The sequence below is a fragment of the Eumetopias jubatus genome, unplaced genomic scaffold, assembly GCF_037043125.1.
Source record: "Eumetopias jubatus isolate StellerSeaLion01/CBP00866 unplaced genomic scaffold, mEumJub1_p1.0 scaffold_10, whole genome shotgun sequence".
Taxonomy (NCBI): Eukaryota; Metazoa; Chordata; class Mammalia; order Carnivora; family Otariidae; genus Eumetopias; species Eumetopias jubatus.
The window spans coordinates 29,968,186-29,988,670 of NW_028274816.1; the positions used below are offsets into that span (position 1 = coordinate 29,968,186).

The following is a 20,485-nucleotide window of genomic DNA, read 5'->3' on the forward strand; positions in this document are numbered from 1 at the left end:
TCCATCAGCTTCCACCTCACTCAGAGTTAAATCTTACGTCCTTACAAAGACTGAAAACGGCTCCAGGACCAGCTTCAGCTAATCACCTAACCCCTGTCCACTTTAGACATCTGACTCCAGGTGTCTTGCTGTTCCTTGATCAGATTCACACATTCCCACCTCAGGGCCTTTGCATGTGCTGTTGCCCCTGCCAGGAACACTCTCCTTCGAGATACATACACACAGCTCACCTTCCTTTAGGTCATCTTTAGGTCCCTGTTTAAATATCACATCATCCTTGCCTGACTAGTCTGTCTGAACCAGTTTTCCCACCCCTGTCTCCATCCCTCATTCTCATTCTCTATACCCCGCTTTGGTTTTATTTTCTACTTTATTATCTGACATTGTATGTTATTTGATTGGCTTCTTTGTTCCCAGATATAAAGTGGAAACTTTGTGCATTTTGTTCACTGTTCTATCTACAGACACCAGAACAGTTCCTAGTTCACGGTAAGTACTAAATGTGGAAAAATTGAAGCATCTGACTTAGCTCTCAATGATCTTTTCAGGTAAGCATTATTTCTCCATTTTATAAATAGTTCAAAAGCGTGCCCATGGCCGCAAACCAGTAAATGGCAGCATGTGGACTCAAATCCTTTTGGTGACGTCAGAGTGCTTGCTCCTCCCGCTGTACAATACTGCCCATCCCGCCCCCTCTCCATGTGAGGATGTGAGATTCCATGAGGAGTAAACTTAACTCATATTGGGTGCTGCTCATCCCCCACTGAATCCCACTAGGCTGCAACCCAGGCTTCTTTGCGACTATGTCAACAACCAGTCGCAATACAGTGATGAGGGATGTCACTGCCCGAGGCCTCCCTCTATTCTGAGGAAGGTTTACACATAAAATACGCACAATGCTGGCTCATAGGATGTTCTCCCAAAGTGGAGATCCGATGAAGACCCAGGTAAAGCATCCCACAGTGATGATGGCATCAAGTGAGGGCCCTAGACTGGTTTCCAGCATGGGTGGGGGTCTGAGGGATGGCACACCCACGTGGCTGTCCTGCAGGACAGGATGATGCCAATCTGGGCAGAACTGTCTTCTTTCAGCTCTTGGCCGGGAAGACGGTGCCTCAAAAGCCTGGCCATGGGCCAATCACGGGAGTCTCAGAACATTCCAAGAGCTCCTCCCTAAGGCACCAGGGGTTTGCTTATTGCCCACTAATGCTTGTAGAAACCCCAGTCTTAGAAAACACACTCCAATTCCACCTGTGGTCACCCTGCCAAGGATCTAAGAAGGAAGACTAAGCCAGCAGTAATTTGGGCAGGCCACTCCCCCTGCATTTGGGATGGGAACGGGAGAAGTGGGAGGAGGCCTCCAACTTGTAAAAACCATAGGCCCCATTTTGGCCAAGAAGAAATACGCAGGCTTGTCTTTCATATCTGCCTTACTTTACTCCTCTTCATAAACGAGACCTTACTCAAGAGGCACGGAAAGACATCCTTCTTCTAATAACCCTTTCTCATACCACCGTCTTTCACCGGCCCCCTCCCTGCAACCCATGGAGAACTGCCCTCCATTATAACCCTGGTAACACTCCACCACTCATATCTGTTGTCGTATCTTCCTCCTCCTCTGAGACACTGACTCCTTGTAGCTTAAGAAAAGGATATTGCCTTGTTCTTTTATCTCTAGAAGAATGCTAGGGATATACGGCAGGTGCGTAGTGACCTGGCTTTGAAGGAAGTAAAGAACCTCAAGGTACTTCACACACAGTCTTCCACTTAACACGTATTGAGCATCTACGGTGTGCCAGGCGGGGTGCTGGATGAACAAAATAGTAACACCAAGGGGCCTCCCCTCCCCATTTTGGATGTAACATGTGTCTTGGCTCTCCCCACCTAGCGCTCCTACCCAGGAGATACAGCTGAGCAATTTTCATGGTCGGCCATTGTCCTTAAGCCTGTCTCAAAGTACCTAGGGGGACTGTACTTCTGATTCGTGGCATGTGGGGCCATCTGACTGAAGGGGGGAAGGAGAAGTCACCAAGGGGGAAGAAAGGAGGAGACAGTTTGCAGGTACATGACCACTTGCTCAAAATGTGTATTTCTTCCCCCATAAGCTTTCTGCCAAAAAAGGCTGCAGGTTTGGAGAATTCCAGCTTTGCCTTGTAAGTGATGTGGCTCTGAGCAGCGGCTGTATTACTAGTTCTCTTATCTCGTGCAAGCCTCAGATAAGGAAGGAGAGGGGGAAGAGGAGGGAAAACCCCTGCCCAGAACCTGGAGCTACGGCTCTAAGATGCAGATAAACAAGGGCAACAATTTAGACACGTGAAGTGCTAGGGACAAGGAGAGCCAGTGAGTCAAAGTCCTGAATCTGATTCACCACAGATTGGAAAGCACAGGGTAAGAAATGAAACAGTCTTGGAGAAGCCGTGCTTGGATGAAAAGAAAATGCAGCAGGTACATGGTGGAACATAAATCTTTAGCACAAGGAAATCTGATTAGGGGGAGCAGACTTTTCCTGGTGTGTTGGTCAGATTACTTTGAAGTAAGCTGGGCTAGTGAAACACAGTGTAGTTCACTCAGATAATTCGATTTCCCATTTTCCCATCAGCACATGCTACACTTTGTTAGAATGGCCTGTAACTCAGGAAACACATAAGGTTGTGGTCCTGGGACGATGTACATTCACGGACTGACTGCAACTTACCTGCCTCCCCAATTAAAATGTGAGTTCCGGGACAATTCCCCTTCATGCCTGCATTCCCGCTGATGAGTGTAATCTCTGGCACATGGTGGTTACTTTTTCATTATCTTATTTAACTAAAACAGTGTTAAAAAATGGACTTGCAAAATGACTATTTCCCCCTTTCAAATAAGAATTAATGGCTAACAAGCCTTACCATAGAATAAAATGTTCCCTGCATAGGTGTGCAAACAAGAAGATCATTTTGAGCAGAAACCACCCCTGATTTGTGCCTTGTACACCTGTGCAGAGCACGGTTCACACAGTGGTGTGAATGGCACCCCCTGGAGTTGTTGCAAGGAATCAACTGTACAACCAAACAGGATTTTGAAAAATTCAAAAACAGGTTTTTGAAAAATTCTCTGAAGACTAGTAAAACTAACTGGTGTGGGGGGCACATTACCTCTCTTTTCAGGAGCAGGACAGAAGTTTGTATTACAGGCTCGCAGCACTGGAGGTTTCTGATGGAGCAGACAGCCTGAGGAAGGCCGGCCCTGCTGAACACAGTGGACTGAGCGGGTCTGGACACCCCCTCCGCAGGTCACCGTGCACTGCAGAAAAGGGAAAGAGCTAGGAGTCAGCAACACTCAACTGGAGGTTGTCCTTTTGGAGGTCAGTGATGTCATACAGAAGGGATCTCCAGGCTTCATGCCATGACCCGGGTGCCCTGTTGATGAAGCAGGGATTGGCCAGAGCCCGGCATGTGTGCTCACGTCCACAGTCTAATACACAACAGCCATGTGATCGGATTAGAAGGGGGTCTTAGGTGAATGCTATCTATCTCGCCCCAGAGAGAGTGTCTCCATTTCAGTGAACTCATAAAGAAGAGAGCTTCCAGAAATACAGAAGCTGCCATAAGGACGCCAAACAAATCATCACAGTATTTAAAGAATTCCAGATAATCTCTGCAGATGCAGTTGTGGGGGGCGGGGGATGCTTCAGAATTAGGGCAGGGAAGAAATAATACTTCCGAGACAGCTTTGGAATCCCACCCTCGGTGCCTGGCCAAATTCTGAGTTGGCACAGTGGGTGTGGTGCTTCCTAGAAGTCAATGATTTCGCTGTTCAATCAAAAAAAAAAAAAAATAGATGACTAACAAGGACTATCAACTGTATTTTTTCCAGACACATAAAGATATTTCATAACAAAAGAATAAATGAAATATCAGGAAAAAAAGCCCTTTACATTGATTATTTTTTGTTTTGCTTTTAAAAATTCACTACATAAATCTTATTTTTCTTATTGCAGATAGGTGAAGTGTTCATCTTGGACAAGCATCATTATATGGACTGGTATTTGGGAGGAAAAAATATGCGGGGATGGAAAACACATGAGTTTTGGATTTAATGCCAAGAACTACAGGTATTACAGCTGTAGGACTGTTATCATCTAAACCAGGAATTGGCAAACTTTTTCTGTAAAGGGCAAGATAGTAAATATTTTCAGGTTTGTGGGCCACGTATGTTTATTGCAACCACTCAAGTCTGCCTTTTGAAGCACAGAAGCAGCCCTGGGCGATATGTAGACCAAAGAGCATGGCTCTGTTTTAATAAAACTTTATTTACAAAAAAATAGGCGGGACTTGGGGGGCGCAAATTTGGCCTGCTGGCAATTGTTTGCTGATACCTGACCTAAATAGCCTTAAAATGAAGCAATTTCCAAACCTCTTAAAAAAAGACAGTGATAAAATTTGAAAAAGAAGTCCATAGTGATGTAAATAGCGTGTAGCCAATTAGAGATACACAATCATACTAGTTTCCTTTGCTTTTCCTCACGCTTTAGTTCTCAGATCCTCCCCAATACACACAGGCACACACACGCATGATATATATACATGTGTATGTCGGTGTACTTACAAATACATAGGCACGCATCGGTGTATACAGACACATAAATACACACGTTCCACATTGTGTGTATGTACGTGTACTGACGTGGACACAAATCTACAGAGCTACATTTGTGCTTGCACATGCCCCCACCCAGCCCCTGTGTTTAATGATGGGGTGGGCAGCGAGTTCTGACATCTGCTGGTTGGAAAGGACCACAACACAACTTCTCTCTCAGACTTTGCTTCACACACCAACCCAGCCAATCAGAACCAAACCAGTGAAACCAAAATTTTGCCCCAGTCTTCTGAGAAAAAGGGTGCCTCAAACACCTAGTGGGTTTAAGAGCTGGTGGTGGGGGGTTCCTTACCTGAAGTGACCAACTCTGAGCTTTCCCTGCTTCCTCTACGAAATAGGGACAAACGTACCCACGAACAAGGCAGTTTCAACAAATGCATTATTACATCATTCAGCAACATGACATAAAAACCACAGGAGTCAAGACTATGAGCAATGTGGGTAAAATACAAGACTCTCGTGGGGATTTTGAGAGCAGAAGCAAGAGTGAATATTTGGTACCATGTGACCAGCCTGGTCTAAGTGCTTTATATTATCTTAGGTGCTCATGAAAAAAAAATCAGCTCTTTGAGACATTATCATCCTGATTTTCTAGCTGTAAAAGCTGAAGCTCACAGATGAGGGAAGCAGCCCAGGGCCACACAGGTGGTGGAGCTGGCCAAAGATCGCAAGTCGTTTGGCCTTCCGGACCTGAGCTTCCGGTCTTTCCATTTGGACGGGTCCCCCACAGCAGGCGCTGGTGGGCTGCCCCCGGCCTGAGAATCTCACAGAAATCTGAGGGTGCTCACCTGTTGCCATGGTGATGGATACCATCCCGCTGCCACGCTGAAGCCCGGCCGGGCGGGACAAGCCCCTCGCTGGCAGGTTTCTTCCAACTCCAGGTTTGGTTTCTTAATATTGCGGCACCTTCGCTCCGGGAAAGTGATGAGCTTTCCCTGGAAGGGTTTCTCGCTGCATTTCATCTCCCTCTTCCTCACACCCAAACCGCAGGTCATTGAACACTAGGAGCCAAGAAGGGGGGCGTTAGGCGTGCAGAGCTCCACAGTCAAGTCTGCTGAGCAGATGCAACCATCCAAGTGAAATTCTCGGAATGGGATCATTGCAGGTGAACCACAGGTACTCAAGAATCCTAAAGGCAAGGCAGCCATGTCCCTCATGCTACCGCGAAGAAACGAAAGGAGAATTCGATTAACTGTCCCAGCATCTCAGAGCTTGTCAGCACCATGAAATGAGGCAAAATGAGGCGCTGTCCAGCAGTGAGGCTCTGCTGGGGTAAGCGGCTAGCTCAAGGTCACACCCCGAGTGAATAATGGAGGTAAATCTGATTCACCTGTGCATTTAGCCGTTAGGCTATAACATCTCAAAGAAAATGGTTGGGAAGAGAGGTGGACGCATTGCTATGTGGGTTACTTATCATTTAGATGGAATAAAAGGACACGGACGGCCAGACCCAGGGGCTGCTGGGCTAGAAGCCCTGCCTCCCCTGCACCGCACCGTCCCCACTATTGACCTGTTTCTGCGGGCCGGCCTCTGTCTTCCTCCCAGCACTGCGATCTCCTCCAGAGCAGAGAACCCTTCCCATCAGTTACTGGGACAGACTTCAGGCTGGGCTCCTTTTCTCACATTTCCTCTGGCTGTGCATGCACCCGAGTTTCCCAAGCCAGAAATCCAGGAGCCATCTTTACGGGTCCCTCTCCCCTCCACCCACATATGCCCGAAGGTGACAATGGCCCCCTTAGGAACTCGAGAAGATTCTGCTTCTCTCCACCCCTGGAACACTCCTCTTTTGTTCCAATCACAGCATCTCCCGGTGGGCAAGCCTTGCCTGTCTGGGGGGCTGCCTGCTTTACGGTGGATTGTTCTAGGTGCTAAGTGGCCCCAACACAGGGGCCCTGATGAGGTTTTTGGTTTCTACCACCCCCTCACCCCACTGTATTGGTTGTGTTCACCTTCTTTCCCCTCGCCCTCCTTCCGTCTGAAACAACCTTCCCCCAACCCCACCCTTGCCCAATTCTTGCCCATCCTTCAGACTCACACTCCCCGGAAAGTCTCTCCTGACAAAGACTCCCCCTGGTGGCAGGGCTGGGGGACCCTGAGCTCTACTCATGGCATTACAGACCCCCACTGCAACACTCTGCACCCCCTACCCGTGCTGCCATGCGCACGCACAGGGTGGAGTTGTGCACCTTCACACCCAGGCACGGGCCCGCTCAGTGCGATGGGTGCTTCGTCAGGGTTTGATGAAGAGTTCGGAGGGAAGGAAAGATAATTAGTAGGCACCTGCTCTGTGTGTGGAACAAAGAGGAGGTGTGAGCCTCTGGGGGCTGGTGGGTGACCTGAGCATTCAAACACACAAGCCAGCAGTACAAACTCGCAACTCCTACCTCACTCCAGGAAGACACAACCCACTGCAGCCGGGTGTTTTTGGGGCATCGTCCTAGCACACAGCCCTCCTGGGACTCTGGCCTCGGGATGCTGGAGCACAGGGTCTCTGGGACATTCTCTGCCGTGGGGGAGCTTTTGCACAGGACTTCACGCTTCCTCACCCCTCGCCCACAGCTCTTGGAACACTGGAAATGGAGGGGGGGGAAAAAGTCATGTGCATGCTAGTTTCAAATGATTTTCTTCAGGTGAATGCTGAAAACTTATTAATGAGGTAGTCGACAAACTATATTTAAGCTTTAAAACCAAATGCCCAGTAAAATCCCTTACACTCAGTAGGAGAAACCTTTCCTCTCTCCAGAGGCCTTAAATGCAGGTTAGCATTTCACCTTCAACATCTGAATGCCCAAGGGCTGCTGGTTGCCCAGGTCCGAAGATGAGGTTCTCTCTCCACAGCACCCATGATTACTGGGAGAATGGTACCGGGCCTGCTTTTTGGGTGTAACGGTGGCTTGCTCTCTGACACGAGCCTGAATTGGTCTGGGCACTTGGCTAAGGAGGATTATTGTGCGTCTGACAGGAAGTATAATAGAAATAGATGCACACATAAAATAGCAAGAGACCGTGACATTGATAAAAATGGGTGCAGGGTGTCCAATTCTTGTTCCTACCCATCTGCTGCCTGGGGGGTGGGCTCTGTGCTAACTATAGGGGAAGAAAGAAAGAAGTACTTGGTGAATGTCTGTAAATGAACCTGCTTGATGGGCCACTCCTGCAGTCTTACTTTCTTGCCTTTCCCAAGAACTCCGTGAAACAGATTGGGGGCGGGGCAGGGAGAGGAGCGTCTCCTCGCTTTCAGATGAGTAGTTAAAAACTTGTCAGGTAGCTTGGAAGCTGTAGGCTCCCGGTCTGGATCTGCCCTCAAGGGACACGTCCCCTCCCGGCCTTGGTTTCTGAGCAGACGGGAGCCTTATGAGAGGTGCCCCTCTTGCCTTGGCTCTTTGTCAACATGCAAACATCTGGGCACAATTCCAAGCCTCCTCCAAGGATCAACATGACTTCTGGCTCTTCACATCCTTAAGGGAGAGGGATGATGGGGATGATATTATCATAATCTGCAAACCACAGCAGCAGAGAACATTTCTGTAATGCCTTCCATGTGATGAGGCATGCCTGCTGACTTGTATCCACAACCTTCTACCAACGCTCTGAGACCACTGCTACTTTCCAGTTCTCCAGAAGGGCCATCTGAGACTCGGAGCTTAGAGAACTTGACCAAGATCAAACAGACGTTACGTAGTGAAGATGGGCGGACAAGTTTGTCTGGTATCAAGTGGGGAGAGGTACCGCTAAAGCATACCATCATTCATTCACATTCAAAATTTCCAAATGGTTGACCCTTCTTCAGGAGAATTCTTATTTTATGTTTTGCTGGTTTTTTCCCCTGTTTTTTAAATTATTATTTAAGAATGATGAGTCATTTTAAAATTGCTTCCCAAAGGTTTTCAGAGACATGGTCTCTAAGGGAAGAATAGGTTGAGGTAACAAAGTTTGAGGGACTCTTTTCAAATTTGTCAGGAAGATGTTCCCAAAAGGACACATTTGGTCTTAGTAAACAACGAAACAAAAAACCAAGGACATAAAATACTCTCTTAAAATATTTCCATGTCAAATTTGGGGCAAACTCTGAACCAAAGCTCCTTTTCATGAGGTCACATTTGGAACTGCTCGGCCCCCCAAATCTTTTCCCCATGCCTACCACACACATTTGGCTAAAACAGCCCTTTGAATTTTCCTCTTGTAAAGTGTACCTCCTTACTTGCAGAAAAAGAGACCGGACATAACACCATATCCTATTTAGATTGATCTTCTGCTATAAATTATGTTCCTTCATTTTAAAGCATACCAATGCATGTCAAAGATACCCTTTCCCACTGCTAGCTCCTTATTCCCCTACCAGAGTTGTAACATTAAAAAAAAAAAAAAATCTCATGTCCTATAATTTAAAAAAAAGCTTTGATCTGAACTCCACTGGGGACGTGGCAGTACACTGCGATCCTTAATCAGAAATCAATGCTCCAGGATAATGTCCCCTAAAGGAAAGCATGGCAGAAATGTGATCGCGGACTTCTCCCTGGCTTCACAGCTCAGGTGATGGAACCCCTGCCTCTTTTTGATGATTCCATGAAACTGGCTTGACCTCCGTGGTTTAGCAGAGGCTGCGCTACCACAGAGCAGAATTCTCACCGTCAGCACGTCTTGGACCAGATAAATCTCTGTTTCAGGGAGCCGTCCCTGACACTGTAGGATGTTTATCTCTACCCAACAGATGCCCATAGCGTCATTCCTCCATGTTGGGACAGTGAAAAGCTTCCAGACACCACCTGAGAGGACCTTTGACAAACCCAGCCCCCGCTGAGCACCTCAGGGCTGTGAATGGCGGGTAGGTCTGTGCCTCTTCTGACTTTATAACTTTCTACCTTTCACTGGGAGTTTGTGATGCTAGGAAACTTTATACCCGACTCCCCTCTGGATCCCTCCAACACCACGGCTCTTTCCCCTGAAGCAAGAGTTGAATATCCTTCCTACGCCACTTTTTGTATTTGTGTTTTCTATTTGCTTTAGAGAATTCAGTAGCCCTTTCGTCTGCCAATCCACTGACACTCAAATCCTTCCTAGCTGGGCTCGTGAATCTAGCCTCAATGGCCCCCAAACTCTACTTTCTAGACTTCAAAGGAAGACTCTGAGCTGTGATGCAGGGGTTTCCAATTTGCAGGTTGCATAAAAATCACAAAAATTACAAATTAAAATGCCTCGTCACATTAACTCAGTGTGATTCCCGGGAAAGCATCAATAGCTGAGTGCCTCATGGAGAGCAAGGACACCACCCGTTTTTGCCACCGTCTTTGTCCAGAAGGAACAAGGCTCATGACTCCAAGTCTTGCCCAGTTACCTGAGACCAGGGTCCAAGGCTCCATTCCGGTGGGCAGGCATGGCTGTTGCAGGCTTGCACCTGTGTGGGTGTGCTCACTGGGCAGAGAGAATGCAACACCGCTTCCTCCTTCTGGAAGGGCTTCTTCTGGACACACTGGATCTTCCTGCTCTGCTGGCCCCCCGCACACGACCGGCTGCACACACTCCATTCGCCCGGCTTCCAGCTTGCAGTGAAAAACCAGAATTACTTCCAGTGAGGCTGAGGATTTGCATCATCCCTTCCAAAGCAGTTACTGTATAAGCTTTAAGCACCTGATGAAAGCCTTGTATTGATTTTAGAACCAATAAGGGCGATTCCTAGCAACTATTTGTCTATGGGTTTCAAAGCCTATGTGAATGGGGTCCAGTGCGAGGGAGTCACATTTAATCAGCACACAGTTCTGGGCAAAAACACATTCCTGCTCTCTGCAAGGGAAGAAATATGTGCCATTTGGAAACCTGAGCGATTCATTCATTTGGCCAAATCTACTGGGATCTTCGTTTTGTGCCATGGACTCTCCTAGGCATCGGGGTTGGAAAAATGGACGAGGCAATGTTCTTTCCATTAAGGAGCCTACAACACAGTGATGAGGTGGATATGTGAACAAATAAGGACAATACTATGGGATGATTGCTATAATAGATGTTAATACAAAGTACGGTAATGAGACTGAGGGAAGAATGATCAATGGGAGAGGAGGGGGGTGCACACGCATCACACATGCCTGCAGGAGGGAACGGCCCCTTCAGCAGTGGTCTTACAGAAACTATTTCTAAGGAGGCAGTTCCCCCAACTATTCTGGTTATTCTTCAACTTCATGGATGAATTAGAGATACAACCTCACATTCTTTATGGAAGGATTGCCAGACCACATTTTTCAAGGTGTTCTGAGACTTGGTGTGCATGTGAATGAACCTACTAATCCTTTCCAACGACTGCGTTTGACCAACTGATAACCTAGGATTGGAAGGCCTGGCATAAAGATCCCCCAGAGATGACCTTACGCATTTCAGTCGTAGGAGCAATGTCTAAGACTGGTTTACCAGTAGTCTAAATCTCATTTCAAGAAATAAGACCTGAGACCAAATACATTTTTTGTTTTACGTTTGCATTTCTGCCACCTTTACCAGTCCTGTAATTTTCTCCCCTGGTTTCCCCCACCAGCCTGATGTGTGAAGTTAAAAACCTTTCCTTTCGTCCAGAGAACGTGGCACATGAGTTCTAGATGATGTTGTTCTAAAACACTGCATAATTCATATTCTTTTAAAGAAAAAGAATATAAAATAGAATAATTCCTTATTTGTGTAATTATTTGTGTCTTGTAAGATGTAAAGGAAACATATTTATGAGATGATTGATTTCACCATTTTCCTATAAAGATGGCATTTTGTCTAACCAATTCATTCAACAAGTATGTTGAATCTGTTAAAGTACAGAAAGAGCACACCAGGTAGCCCTTTGGCATGCCAGGCATGGTTCTGCATCCTTGGGCTCCAGGCTTACTCCCCATCTGTCCTCAGTCCCTAGCAACCCCACCTCAGAGCCCAGCTCCTACACTGTCCATTTCCGGCCCCCTGCTTTTTTGTACATGCCCTCTTCATAGCACATATCTCACCACCTCTCAATTACTTCCTTACACACCCCTCTTTTCCCCTTGATTGTGAGTTCACTGGTGGCACGAAGTACAAGTTCTCTGGATCCACACTGTCAGCCCAAGGCTGGCATCCAGTAGGTGCATACAACATGCTTGTTGCATGGGAAGATAACGGAGTTAGATGGGATGGACTCCTTTGTCCTTCTAACTCGAATAACCTAAGGCCTTATTTCCAGTATATGTCCCTGAAGGTCCCATTATTCCAACAGAAAATACAAAGATATAAATGATAAGGTGGAGAAGAAAGGAAGGGAGCAACGGATCCTGCCTGTTCCACCCCTCCAACCCTGCAGTCATTGTGAGGGCTGTTCTGTTTTTAAATAGCCAGTAACTGGTTACTGCACAGTATTATTTCCACACAGGGTCATCACAGAAGTTCTAGAAGTCAGGCACAAGCTAGGCTCTCTCCCTTTTCTTGGATGGACATATGAAGGGAGTCTGTTTCTTTGCTTGGCAGAAATAGCCAACAATGGGAAGGAGGCTTAAAATCACAAAACATCAGCTTGCCATTCAAGCGGACTCACAATTACACACACACACACACACACACACCACACCATCTAAAGAAGACATTACTCCACAAGCGTCAATAACACTGTCTGGTAATCATATCTTAGAGCCACTGGATATCTTTTAGAATCAGATATTTCTTAGCAAAATGGGAAAATCCATGGAAGCCCACCAAATTTCTTTCTACTCTTTGTGTTCAGGACACAGCTGGTTCCAGATTCTTGGAGACAAACGAGGCAGACAACAGGGCATACAGGATTGGTGAACAGCTGAAGCCCCAAACAATGAGGACAACTGCACTATTACAAGGAAAAAAAGGCATGTATGTGTCTAAAAAGATGGTGCAATATAATTGCATCACCACAAAGCAAATACTACTTATTAAGATGATCTGAATCATTAGGGAACACAACACTGCTTTAGAAGGAACTCTGCCGATTCTCTATAAATACATCTGGCAGAAGATAAATCACACACAAGACTCCATTCGGCTGGGAAGATTACTTAAAATTAGCATTCAAACAATAGTGTGGCTAAAATCCATCCCCAAAACACACCCGCCGAGCTCCCCATAGAGTGCCATCATCAGAAGCAGATTACCACTTGGCCTCTACCTCTTGCTTTTCATTTTGTGTCTTGCTACTGTGTAATTTGCATTTGGGGTTTCATGGTCTGCATAGTCTTATGATTTTTAAATTCTTGGATGACTATATGAAAGTTAAGCACGCAACTACATGTAAATCTAACTAATATGGGATTTTGTATTATTTAAATATCTGTTTCATTTAGTTCACAGGAGGCTCTATGTAACGATCAAAAAATAAAAAAATAAAATAAAAAAAAAAAGATACCTTCAAACCCCAAGGTTAGGTTTGCAATGCTGGAGTCAAATGAATGTCTAAAGCAAATCTGTGTTTTTCCAGTTATGTATTTTAACCTCAATTGTCTTCTTTTCTCTGTTACTTTTTTTGGGCATTCTCCTTCTCTCTGGGTCACTTGTGAGCAGAAGCACCAGCAGTGGGTTTTAGTTTTCTCATATCAACAAGAAGAGCATGCAAGTACACCTATTACCAGAAAGACATTTCCAGATGACTTACTAAGCAGGGCAGGAGAAAGCATTGCATATTTTGGGTTCAGTTGCTGGCTTGGTTCTTGCATTGCAGAACGAGGAACTGACTTGAGCGTTTTGATCTCGTAAGCAAATGGCCTTTACACTTATGTAACCTAATAAGACATCAAAAGTTACAAAGTGAAAATTACAGATAACCAATTCAATTTCAGTTCCAAGCGCAGCTTCACTTACCAGGGTTCTGATGTCTTACCCAAGATACAGAATCTAAATACGGTGTTGAGAACACCTCCTATCTGCAACTAATTTGAATCCCATTTCCCCCCGAGATAATAGTTTTCATATCTTAACTTGAATGTGTAGCTTCTTAGTTTTCAAGACCACTACGGATTCTTGAACCATGAAGTGATAAATAGAACCTTTTGAAAACAGGGTGGCTATACAGGGGAACAGCCCACAAACTTGAACTCACATTGCATCCATCTACTGGAAAATGTTCTTCAAAGAAAAACCTTTGGTAAATTATGTGTGGAAACTCTAATATCCTACTTTTCCATGAAGCATCTTCTACTTCCCTAAGAAACAGATATAAACAAAAAGCTGAACTCTCTGAATAGGGATTCATATCTGTCAGCTAGGACTCAGGGCTTTTGGTTTTTTGCTTTAGTGACACTTAATGCCTGGCTTGCAATGTTCGTCTCCGGACTTCTCATCAGAAGCACGTATTTTTTGTGTGTGTGAATAATTTTGTCTGTCCCCTCTCCAAATAGGAATGCTGCCGCCTCTGTGAATTCTGTTTCTTTATATTTACATGGTACTTTTCCTTAAAATGGAATCTGAGAAACAATCAAAAGTTACTCCTGTGATAATGATTAGGTGAAGGAGGTGTACCTGGAGGAGGCACTTACCAAACACTGGGATTCCCTAAAGTTAATCGTTTACTTCCATTTATTCATTTCGACTCTCCTTCTCATATGCCTTGGACACACTATGGTCTGGAAGTCACATGAAGGGACCGCTAAATCAAGGCAAGGGGAGGATCCCACAATGCACTTCTCCAGCATCCTCCCTTTGGCTGGACTCATTCGCCATAAATGGAAAATGGATTGAATCTCTTTCCTTCCCAAAGAACAGTGCTCTCCCTGGAATACCAGGAAGTTATTGCAGATGATCTCAAAAAGCATTGGAAACATGAAAAACTGCTTGTAATTTAAGTGAAAAGGAGCATATTGTAAACATGTATCAATAGCATGGTTTCTGTGCAGTAAAAAAATAATATAAAATGATCTGTGTGGGCGTGTCTGAGCACATCTAATACACGTGTCTTTATATTTGCATAAGAAAGTGATAGAATGACACAGACAAAAGTATTAACATTGGCATGTGCTGATTAAAGGATTAGGGAAAATTATTTTTCTTCTGCATAGCATATTGCCTTTAAAATGTGTATTACAAAAAATGTATTACTTTTTTGGTAATTTTACATTTTCTTTAAGTTTAACTAACATACAGTGTTGTATTAGTTTCGGGCGTACAGTATAATACTCAACAATGCTATGCGTTCCTAAGGGCTCAGCATGATACATGTGCTCTGAATCCCCTTTATTTGTTTCTATAAAAATGTATTGCTTTTCAAGTATTTAGTTTTTCTCAAGTATTTAATATATTTAACAAAGAAGTATTCCCTTGTGTTTTGTTAATTAGCATGAACACCTGAAGAAGTCTTATAGACTGAAGAATTTCTTCGTTTTCTGTATTTCTGCCCTCTGTGTCTGGTTCAAGATGCCCCACTGTGCTTAGGGAGATGGACACGGTTGGGAAACCCACTGTTACCAGATGCTCTGATAATGAGAGAATGTGTGGCTGACCTCCGTGCTTCAGTTTTATGGATCCATTTATAGATTTTCATTCTTCTTCTCATAGGGGCCAGGGTAACAAAGACTGACTTACACACAAATGTATGATATTTTTGGATCTCAATAAAATGCTTGCCTTCTACTCACTGAGAGGATAGTTGTTTTTCCCTCCCTTACGAGGGTGATTTCTCAGATTTACCACACTTCCCTCCTGAGAGAGACTTTGCTGGCCTCGCCCCTGAGGGGATGGAATGACACAATACCCGCATTTCAGACAGACATCTTACGTTTGCCTTGCGCCTGTTCTCTCTGGTTTAGACCCTCCCTGCCTCAAGCCTCAGTGGGAGGTTCTTACCAACAGAAAAGTCAGGATAGGGAGAAACTAAACTGTAAGCTGAAAAGAAAAATATAAATAAGCAGGTACTTTGTCAGGGCGCCTGGGTGGCTCAGTTGTTTAAGCGACTGCCTTCGGCTCGGGTCATGATCCTGGAGTCCCGGGATCGAGTCCCGCATCAGGCCCCACATCGAGCTCCCTGCTCGGCAGGGAGTCTGCTTCTCCCTCTGACTCTCCCCCCTCTCGTGCTCTGTATCGTTATCTCTCTCAATAAATAAATAAAAATCTTTAAAAAAACACCCAGGTATTTGTCTATTTTGCCCCATAAATTCAGATAGATAACTTCTGAGTCCTGGTTATGAATGACTTGAATTTTCTGAGACTTGGTTCCTTTCTACATAGGAAAATCCTTAAAGAGGACAATAATATTTGCTTTTTACAGGGATGGTTCCCATAAAAGACAGTTCTTTTGTTGCTTATTTAAATCATACAACGTAAAGAGGTCTGAGATTGAAGAACCTGTTTTAAGAAGAGACTTGGAAGGTAGAATTGGAAAATCAACTACCTCCACCACAAGAGACGGAGCACGGAGACTGCACTGTGGTCCAGGCATGGCTGTGCCTTTTTGAGGCTGGCTGAGTTCCATTCGTGACCTTGGGAAGTGCATACTTCCAAGCTATTCCCGGATTCTTGCCTTGCATCAGGACCTGGACAGCACAGGTACAGACCAGAGGGGAAGAGACAGGTCAGACCCTGGAATTCCAAAAATCTCACCGAACATTTTAAAGATATTTGTATGACATTTTGACCTTAAACTTGGCTCACGCCATTGTTCCCAAGTGTGTTTTATGTTGATTTCAAGTTTTCCCTTGATACTTTAAAATGTGTATTTCCATATCATCAAAGCTGTGATTTAGATGGATGCCAAATAGGGAAACATGATAACTTTTGCTATAAGCCCACTACCCTCAACTCTATGTATATCCATTAATAAAGCAAAAAAAATATTTTTTTTTACAATATATTGAAGGCAGTAAGGTTATATTATGAGGTCTCGACCTTCCCATTAAACTTGAAAGCCTAGCATGGTACTAACACAGTGGTGCCTCGCAGATAATGGTTGAAACTGAATCTACGTATATATATTTTTTTTCATTTTTCATTTTTTTATTTATTTTATGTTAGTCACCATACATCATTAGTTTTTGATGTAGTGTTTCATGATTCATTGTTTGCATATAACACCCAGTGCTCCATGCAGTACGTGCCCTCCTTAATACCCATCACCGGGCTAACCCATCCCCCCACCCCCTCCCCTCTAGAACCCTCAGTTTGTTTCTCAGAATCCACAGTCTCTCATGGTTCGTCTCCCCCTCCGATTCCCCCCCCTTCATTTTCCCCTTCCTACTATCTTCTTTTTTTTAACATATATTATTTGTTTCAGGGATACAGGTCTGTGATTCAACAGTCTTGCACAATTCACAGCGCTCACTGTAGCACATACCCTCCCCAATGTCTATCACCCAGCCACCTCATCCCTCCCACCCCCCACCACTCCAGCAACCCTCAGTTTGTTTCCTGAGATTAAGAATATGTATTTTTAAGATTTATGCTGGGCCACAATTTACAATCCTTCTCCTGGGTGCCAGTAGAAGCTGGGCACGAGGGAGGCGCTCCAAAAACCACAGAATACCCCGCTCGGAGTTACCTATCATCAATTTTAGAATCCAAGGAATTCCAGTTGGATTTCCAAAGAGAATGTGTCTGTCAGTTTTGGACCAGGATGAACAGATATGACAAAAAGATAGGACCAGAAGTCGGGGTTGCTAATGTGTGTACTGGAATGGATTGAATCTCCAAGGGACTTAGGACACATGAAAAGATGCTCAACATCACTGATCATCAAGGAAATACAAATCAAATTACAATGAGATACCACCTCAAACCGGTCAGAATGGCTAAAATCAACAACACAAGAAACAACAGGTGTTGGCGAGGATGGGGAGAAAGGGGAAGGAACCCTCCTGCACTGCTGGTGGGAAGGCAAGCTGGTGCAGCCACTGTGGAAAACAGTATGGAGGTTCCTCCAAAAGTTAAAAAGAGAGCTGCTCTATGATCCAACAGTTGCACTATTATTTACCCCAAGAATACAAAATTCAAAGGGATAAATGCACCCCGATGTTTATAGCAGCATTATCTACAAGAGCCACATCGTGGAAACAGCCCAAGTGTCCATCAATAGATGAACGGATAAAGAAGATGTGGTGTATATATATATATATATACACACACACACAATGGAATATTATGCAGCCATCAAAAGTAATGAAATCTTGCCATTTGCAATGACGTGGATAGAGCTAGAAAATCTTATGCTAAGTGAAATGAGTCAGTCAGAGAAAGACAAATACCATACGATCTCACTCTTATGTGGAATTTAAGAAACAAATGAGCACAGGGGGAAAAGTGAGAGAGAGGGGCAAGCCAAGAAACAGAGTCTTAACTCTAAAGAACAAACGGAGGGTTACCAGAGGGGAGGTGGTGGTGGTGTTGGGGGGGGTGAAACAGGTGATGGGGATTAAGGGGTGCACTTGTCCTGATGAGCACGGGGTGATGTATGGAAGTACTGAATCCCTATATTGTATACCTGAAACCAATTATTACACTGTATGTGCACTAACTGGAATTTGAATAAAAACTAAAAAAAAAGGACAAGAACTCAGGATAAATCTGACCCTATAACATCTGGCCACTAACATAAGAGCAATCATTTACTGGCATGTCCCACATGTCAGGCCCTCTGCTGGGTATTTTCTAGGCATTATCTCAAAACATTCCTATAACAACTCTTCAACATAGCTGCTCATTTTCTCCCTGGAAGAAAACTGACAAAGAAGTTGTACAGGATCACACAGGTGACTCTTGAATAAGCTTAAAATAGAATGTAGGACCGCGAGCCAAATGTGCCTAAATATTGCAATCTATCACCTTGTCTTTGGGGCAAACATTATTTGCCTCCCTTCTTGATGCTCTCTTTTCTTAAGTATTGCTTTTCCTTTTTTCCTCTTCTTTTAATCTCAAACATGAGTATAAATAGCTGTTTCTCTCCCGCCCCATGAGTCTTGTGGAAAATTCTTTACCACTAGGACTAGGCATTCATGCCCCAAAAGCAAAGCAGATTTCCAGTTAAAAATAGGAAGCCCCGGCTCTTTCTCTGTCTGGTGGGATTCCACTTCAATTAGGGCTGCGTGGGTGGCAGCTATTCAAGGACCTTCATTATACTAACCACTGCTCAGGATACTACAGAATGGTTTCCACTTTGCTGTTAGTTTCAGCGTCTCCAGGAATATTATGGCTTACTCTGAAGATTCCATGGTGTGAACATCGTTTGTTGTACAACAAAATGAATACTTGGTGCCTCCCAGAAACAACCAACATCCTGACAGATGGGGCTTTGTTCCCTTCACCCCCATCCAAAACAAAACACAACAGGTACCATTTAATAGTACCATTAAAACGGACAAATGCCAAATTCTCCTTAGTCACCAACAAAAACCTCAAAATCAAGGTCCTAGAGGTCTTACTTTTGAAGACCTTTCTAGTCTCTTTCTTCTTTTTATAGCTATGTCATACAACTCTCCTTGATATTAAGTACACAATTGAGAGTTTTACTCACAATCACACCAGAATTTTGAGAGAGGTTTTACGTTCTGAAAAGAATCTTGAAGCTCATTGCTATTTCAACTCAATTTCCCCTTCAATTAAAGTGGTATCTCGTATATGTGACACCTTGTGTTTCTGTTTTCTTTGTGCCATATCCCTTTTAGCGGAACCCCTTTGTACCGAGATCTCACAGGGAGGGAATAATGCAGTGCACCTGCCCACGTGTGGCAGTAAAACATGGGTGAAGCACATGGAGTTGTAGTGAGCAATAACACTCAGGAGGCAGGATGATTTTATAACACATGATGTATCACACATGTGTGTAAGGGAGACAAGTTCAAGTGTTAAGCATGATAGAGAAAGAAATCCACTCACTTCTCTCCACTTCCTAAGACAACCCCATTCTCTCCCATTCAAACTAGATCCTGACTTCGACTACCACAGGGCAAACGGATCCCCAGTGGAAATGCACAAAAAACTGAAAATATTACTTCTTGCCTTTTGAGTTTGAAAGACTTCCATTCTGGTGATTTGAGAGGGACCTAACACACTTTCAACGGGCGTTGAAAATATGTTCTTTCACCTTTTAGAGAGACTCTAGAACTTAAGCCATATGTGGCCTGTGGTTTCTCTGTAAAACATTTTAAAATGTTGCTGTGAACAGCAGGAGGTGTTTAGGGGGAAAAAAATTAAGCACATCAAAGTGTCATTACTATTAAACAAAACCAATCAATATGTCAAGTGTCCCTCAGGCTCCGGTAAAGCTAGCCATAGAGAATTATCAATGCTACCAATAAGAAGAGAATTTACACAATCTCCCCCGTGAAAGCTCTTTCTGCATCTCTACTCACACGCTCCAGCTCTCCTCCTCTTACCCACAAGGCCTGGCCCTAGCTCCTGTTTGGTCCAGGTTCTCCACTCTGCTCCAGATTCCACCTGTCTCATCCACCTAAGGACACCACTACTGGTGCTGCCCCCTTATCTTGAGCGCTACTGAAATGTCCCTATTAGATCTTTCCCATCAGCATCCAAGCACGCTGTTATCTATCTCCTCTTAAGAAAATCTCCACACATGGGGGATCCACCTCCACACATCCCTCCAGCTCATACCCCAATTCACTGATTCGTTTTAGAGCAAAAATCTCTCAAAGAGTTGTCTTTACTCTCTGTCTCCATATCTTTTCTCATTCACCCGTGATCCTTCTGGATCAGGCGCCCCCCCCCCCGCCAACACATCACCGAAACCGCTCTTTCAAGGGCACCCTGCCGTATCCAAGGGTTGATGGGCCTCGTCTTACTGGATACAATTGATCACTTCCCCCTTGCTTTGCCACCCGAAGCCCATTCTCTCAGTTCTTTTCCTGCCCCACAAAACTTCATTCCTAATTTCTTTGGCTGAATCCTC

At 44.6% G+C, this 20,485-nt stretch overlaps 1 protein-coding gene and 1 long non-coding RNA gene across 3 annotated transcripts in view; one reads left to right on the forward strand and one right to left on the reverse strand.

The window, feature by feature from the left end:
* The window catches only part of ADAMTS18 (ADAM metallopeptidase with thrombospondin type 1 motif 18), a 148,531-nt gene that overhangs the window by 2,713 nt on the left and 125,333 nt on the right, over positions 1-20,485 (reverse strand). For both annotated transcript variants that reach the window (XM_028094743.2, XM_088027154.1), the window contains 6 exons: positions 15,983-16,124; positions 13,256-13,382; positions 9,974-10,178; positions 7,023-7,208; positions 5,427-5,639; positions 3,135-3,282 (listed from right to left, as the gene is read on the reverse strand). In XM_028094743.2, the coding sequence (XP_027950544.1) occupies positions 3,135-3,282; positions 5,427-5,639; positions 7,023-7,208; positions 9,974-10,178; positions 13,256-13,382; positions 15,983-16,124 (1,021 nt within the window). The remainder of the gene's footprint in view (positions 1-3,134; positions 3,283-5,426; positions 5,640-7,022; positions 7,209-9,973; positions 10,179-13,255; positions 13,383-15,982; positions 16,125-20,485) is intronic.
* LOC114201846 (uncharacterized) lies at positions 1,722-4,250 on the forward strand. Its single transcript, XR_003607711.2, has 3 exons — positions 1,722-2,714; positions 3,147-3,343; positions 3,980-4,250. It is a non-coding gene; the product is annotated as an uncharacterized LOC114201846 (long non-coding RNA).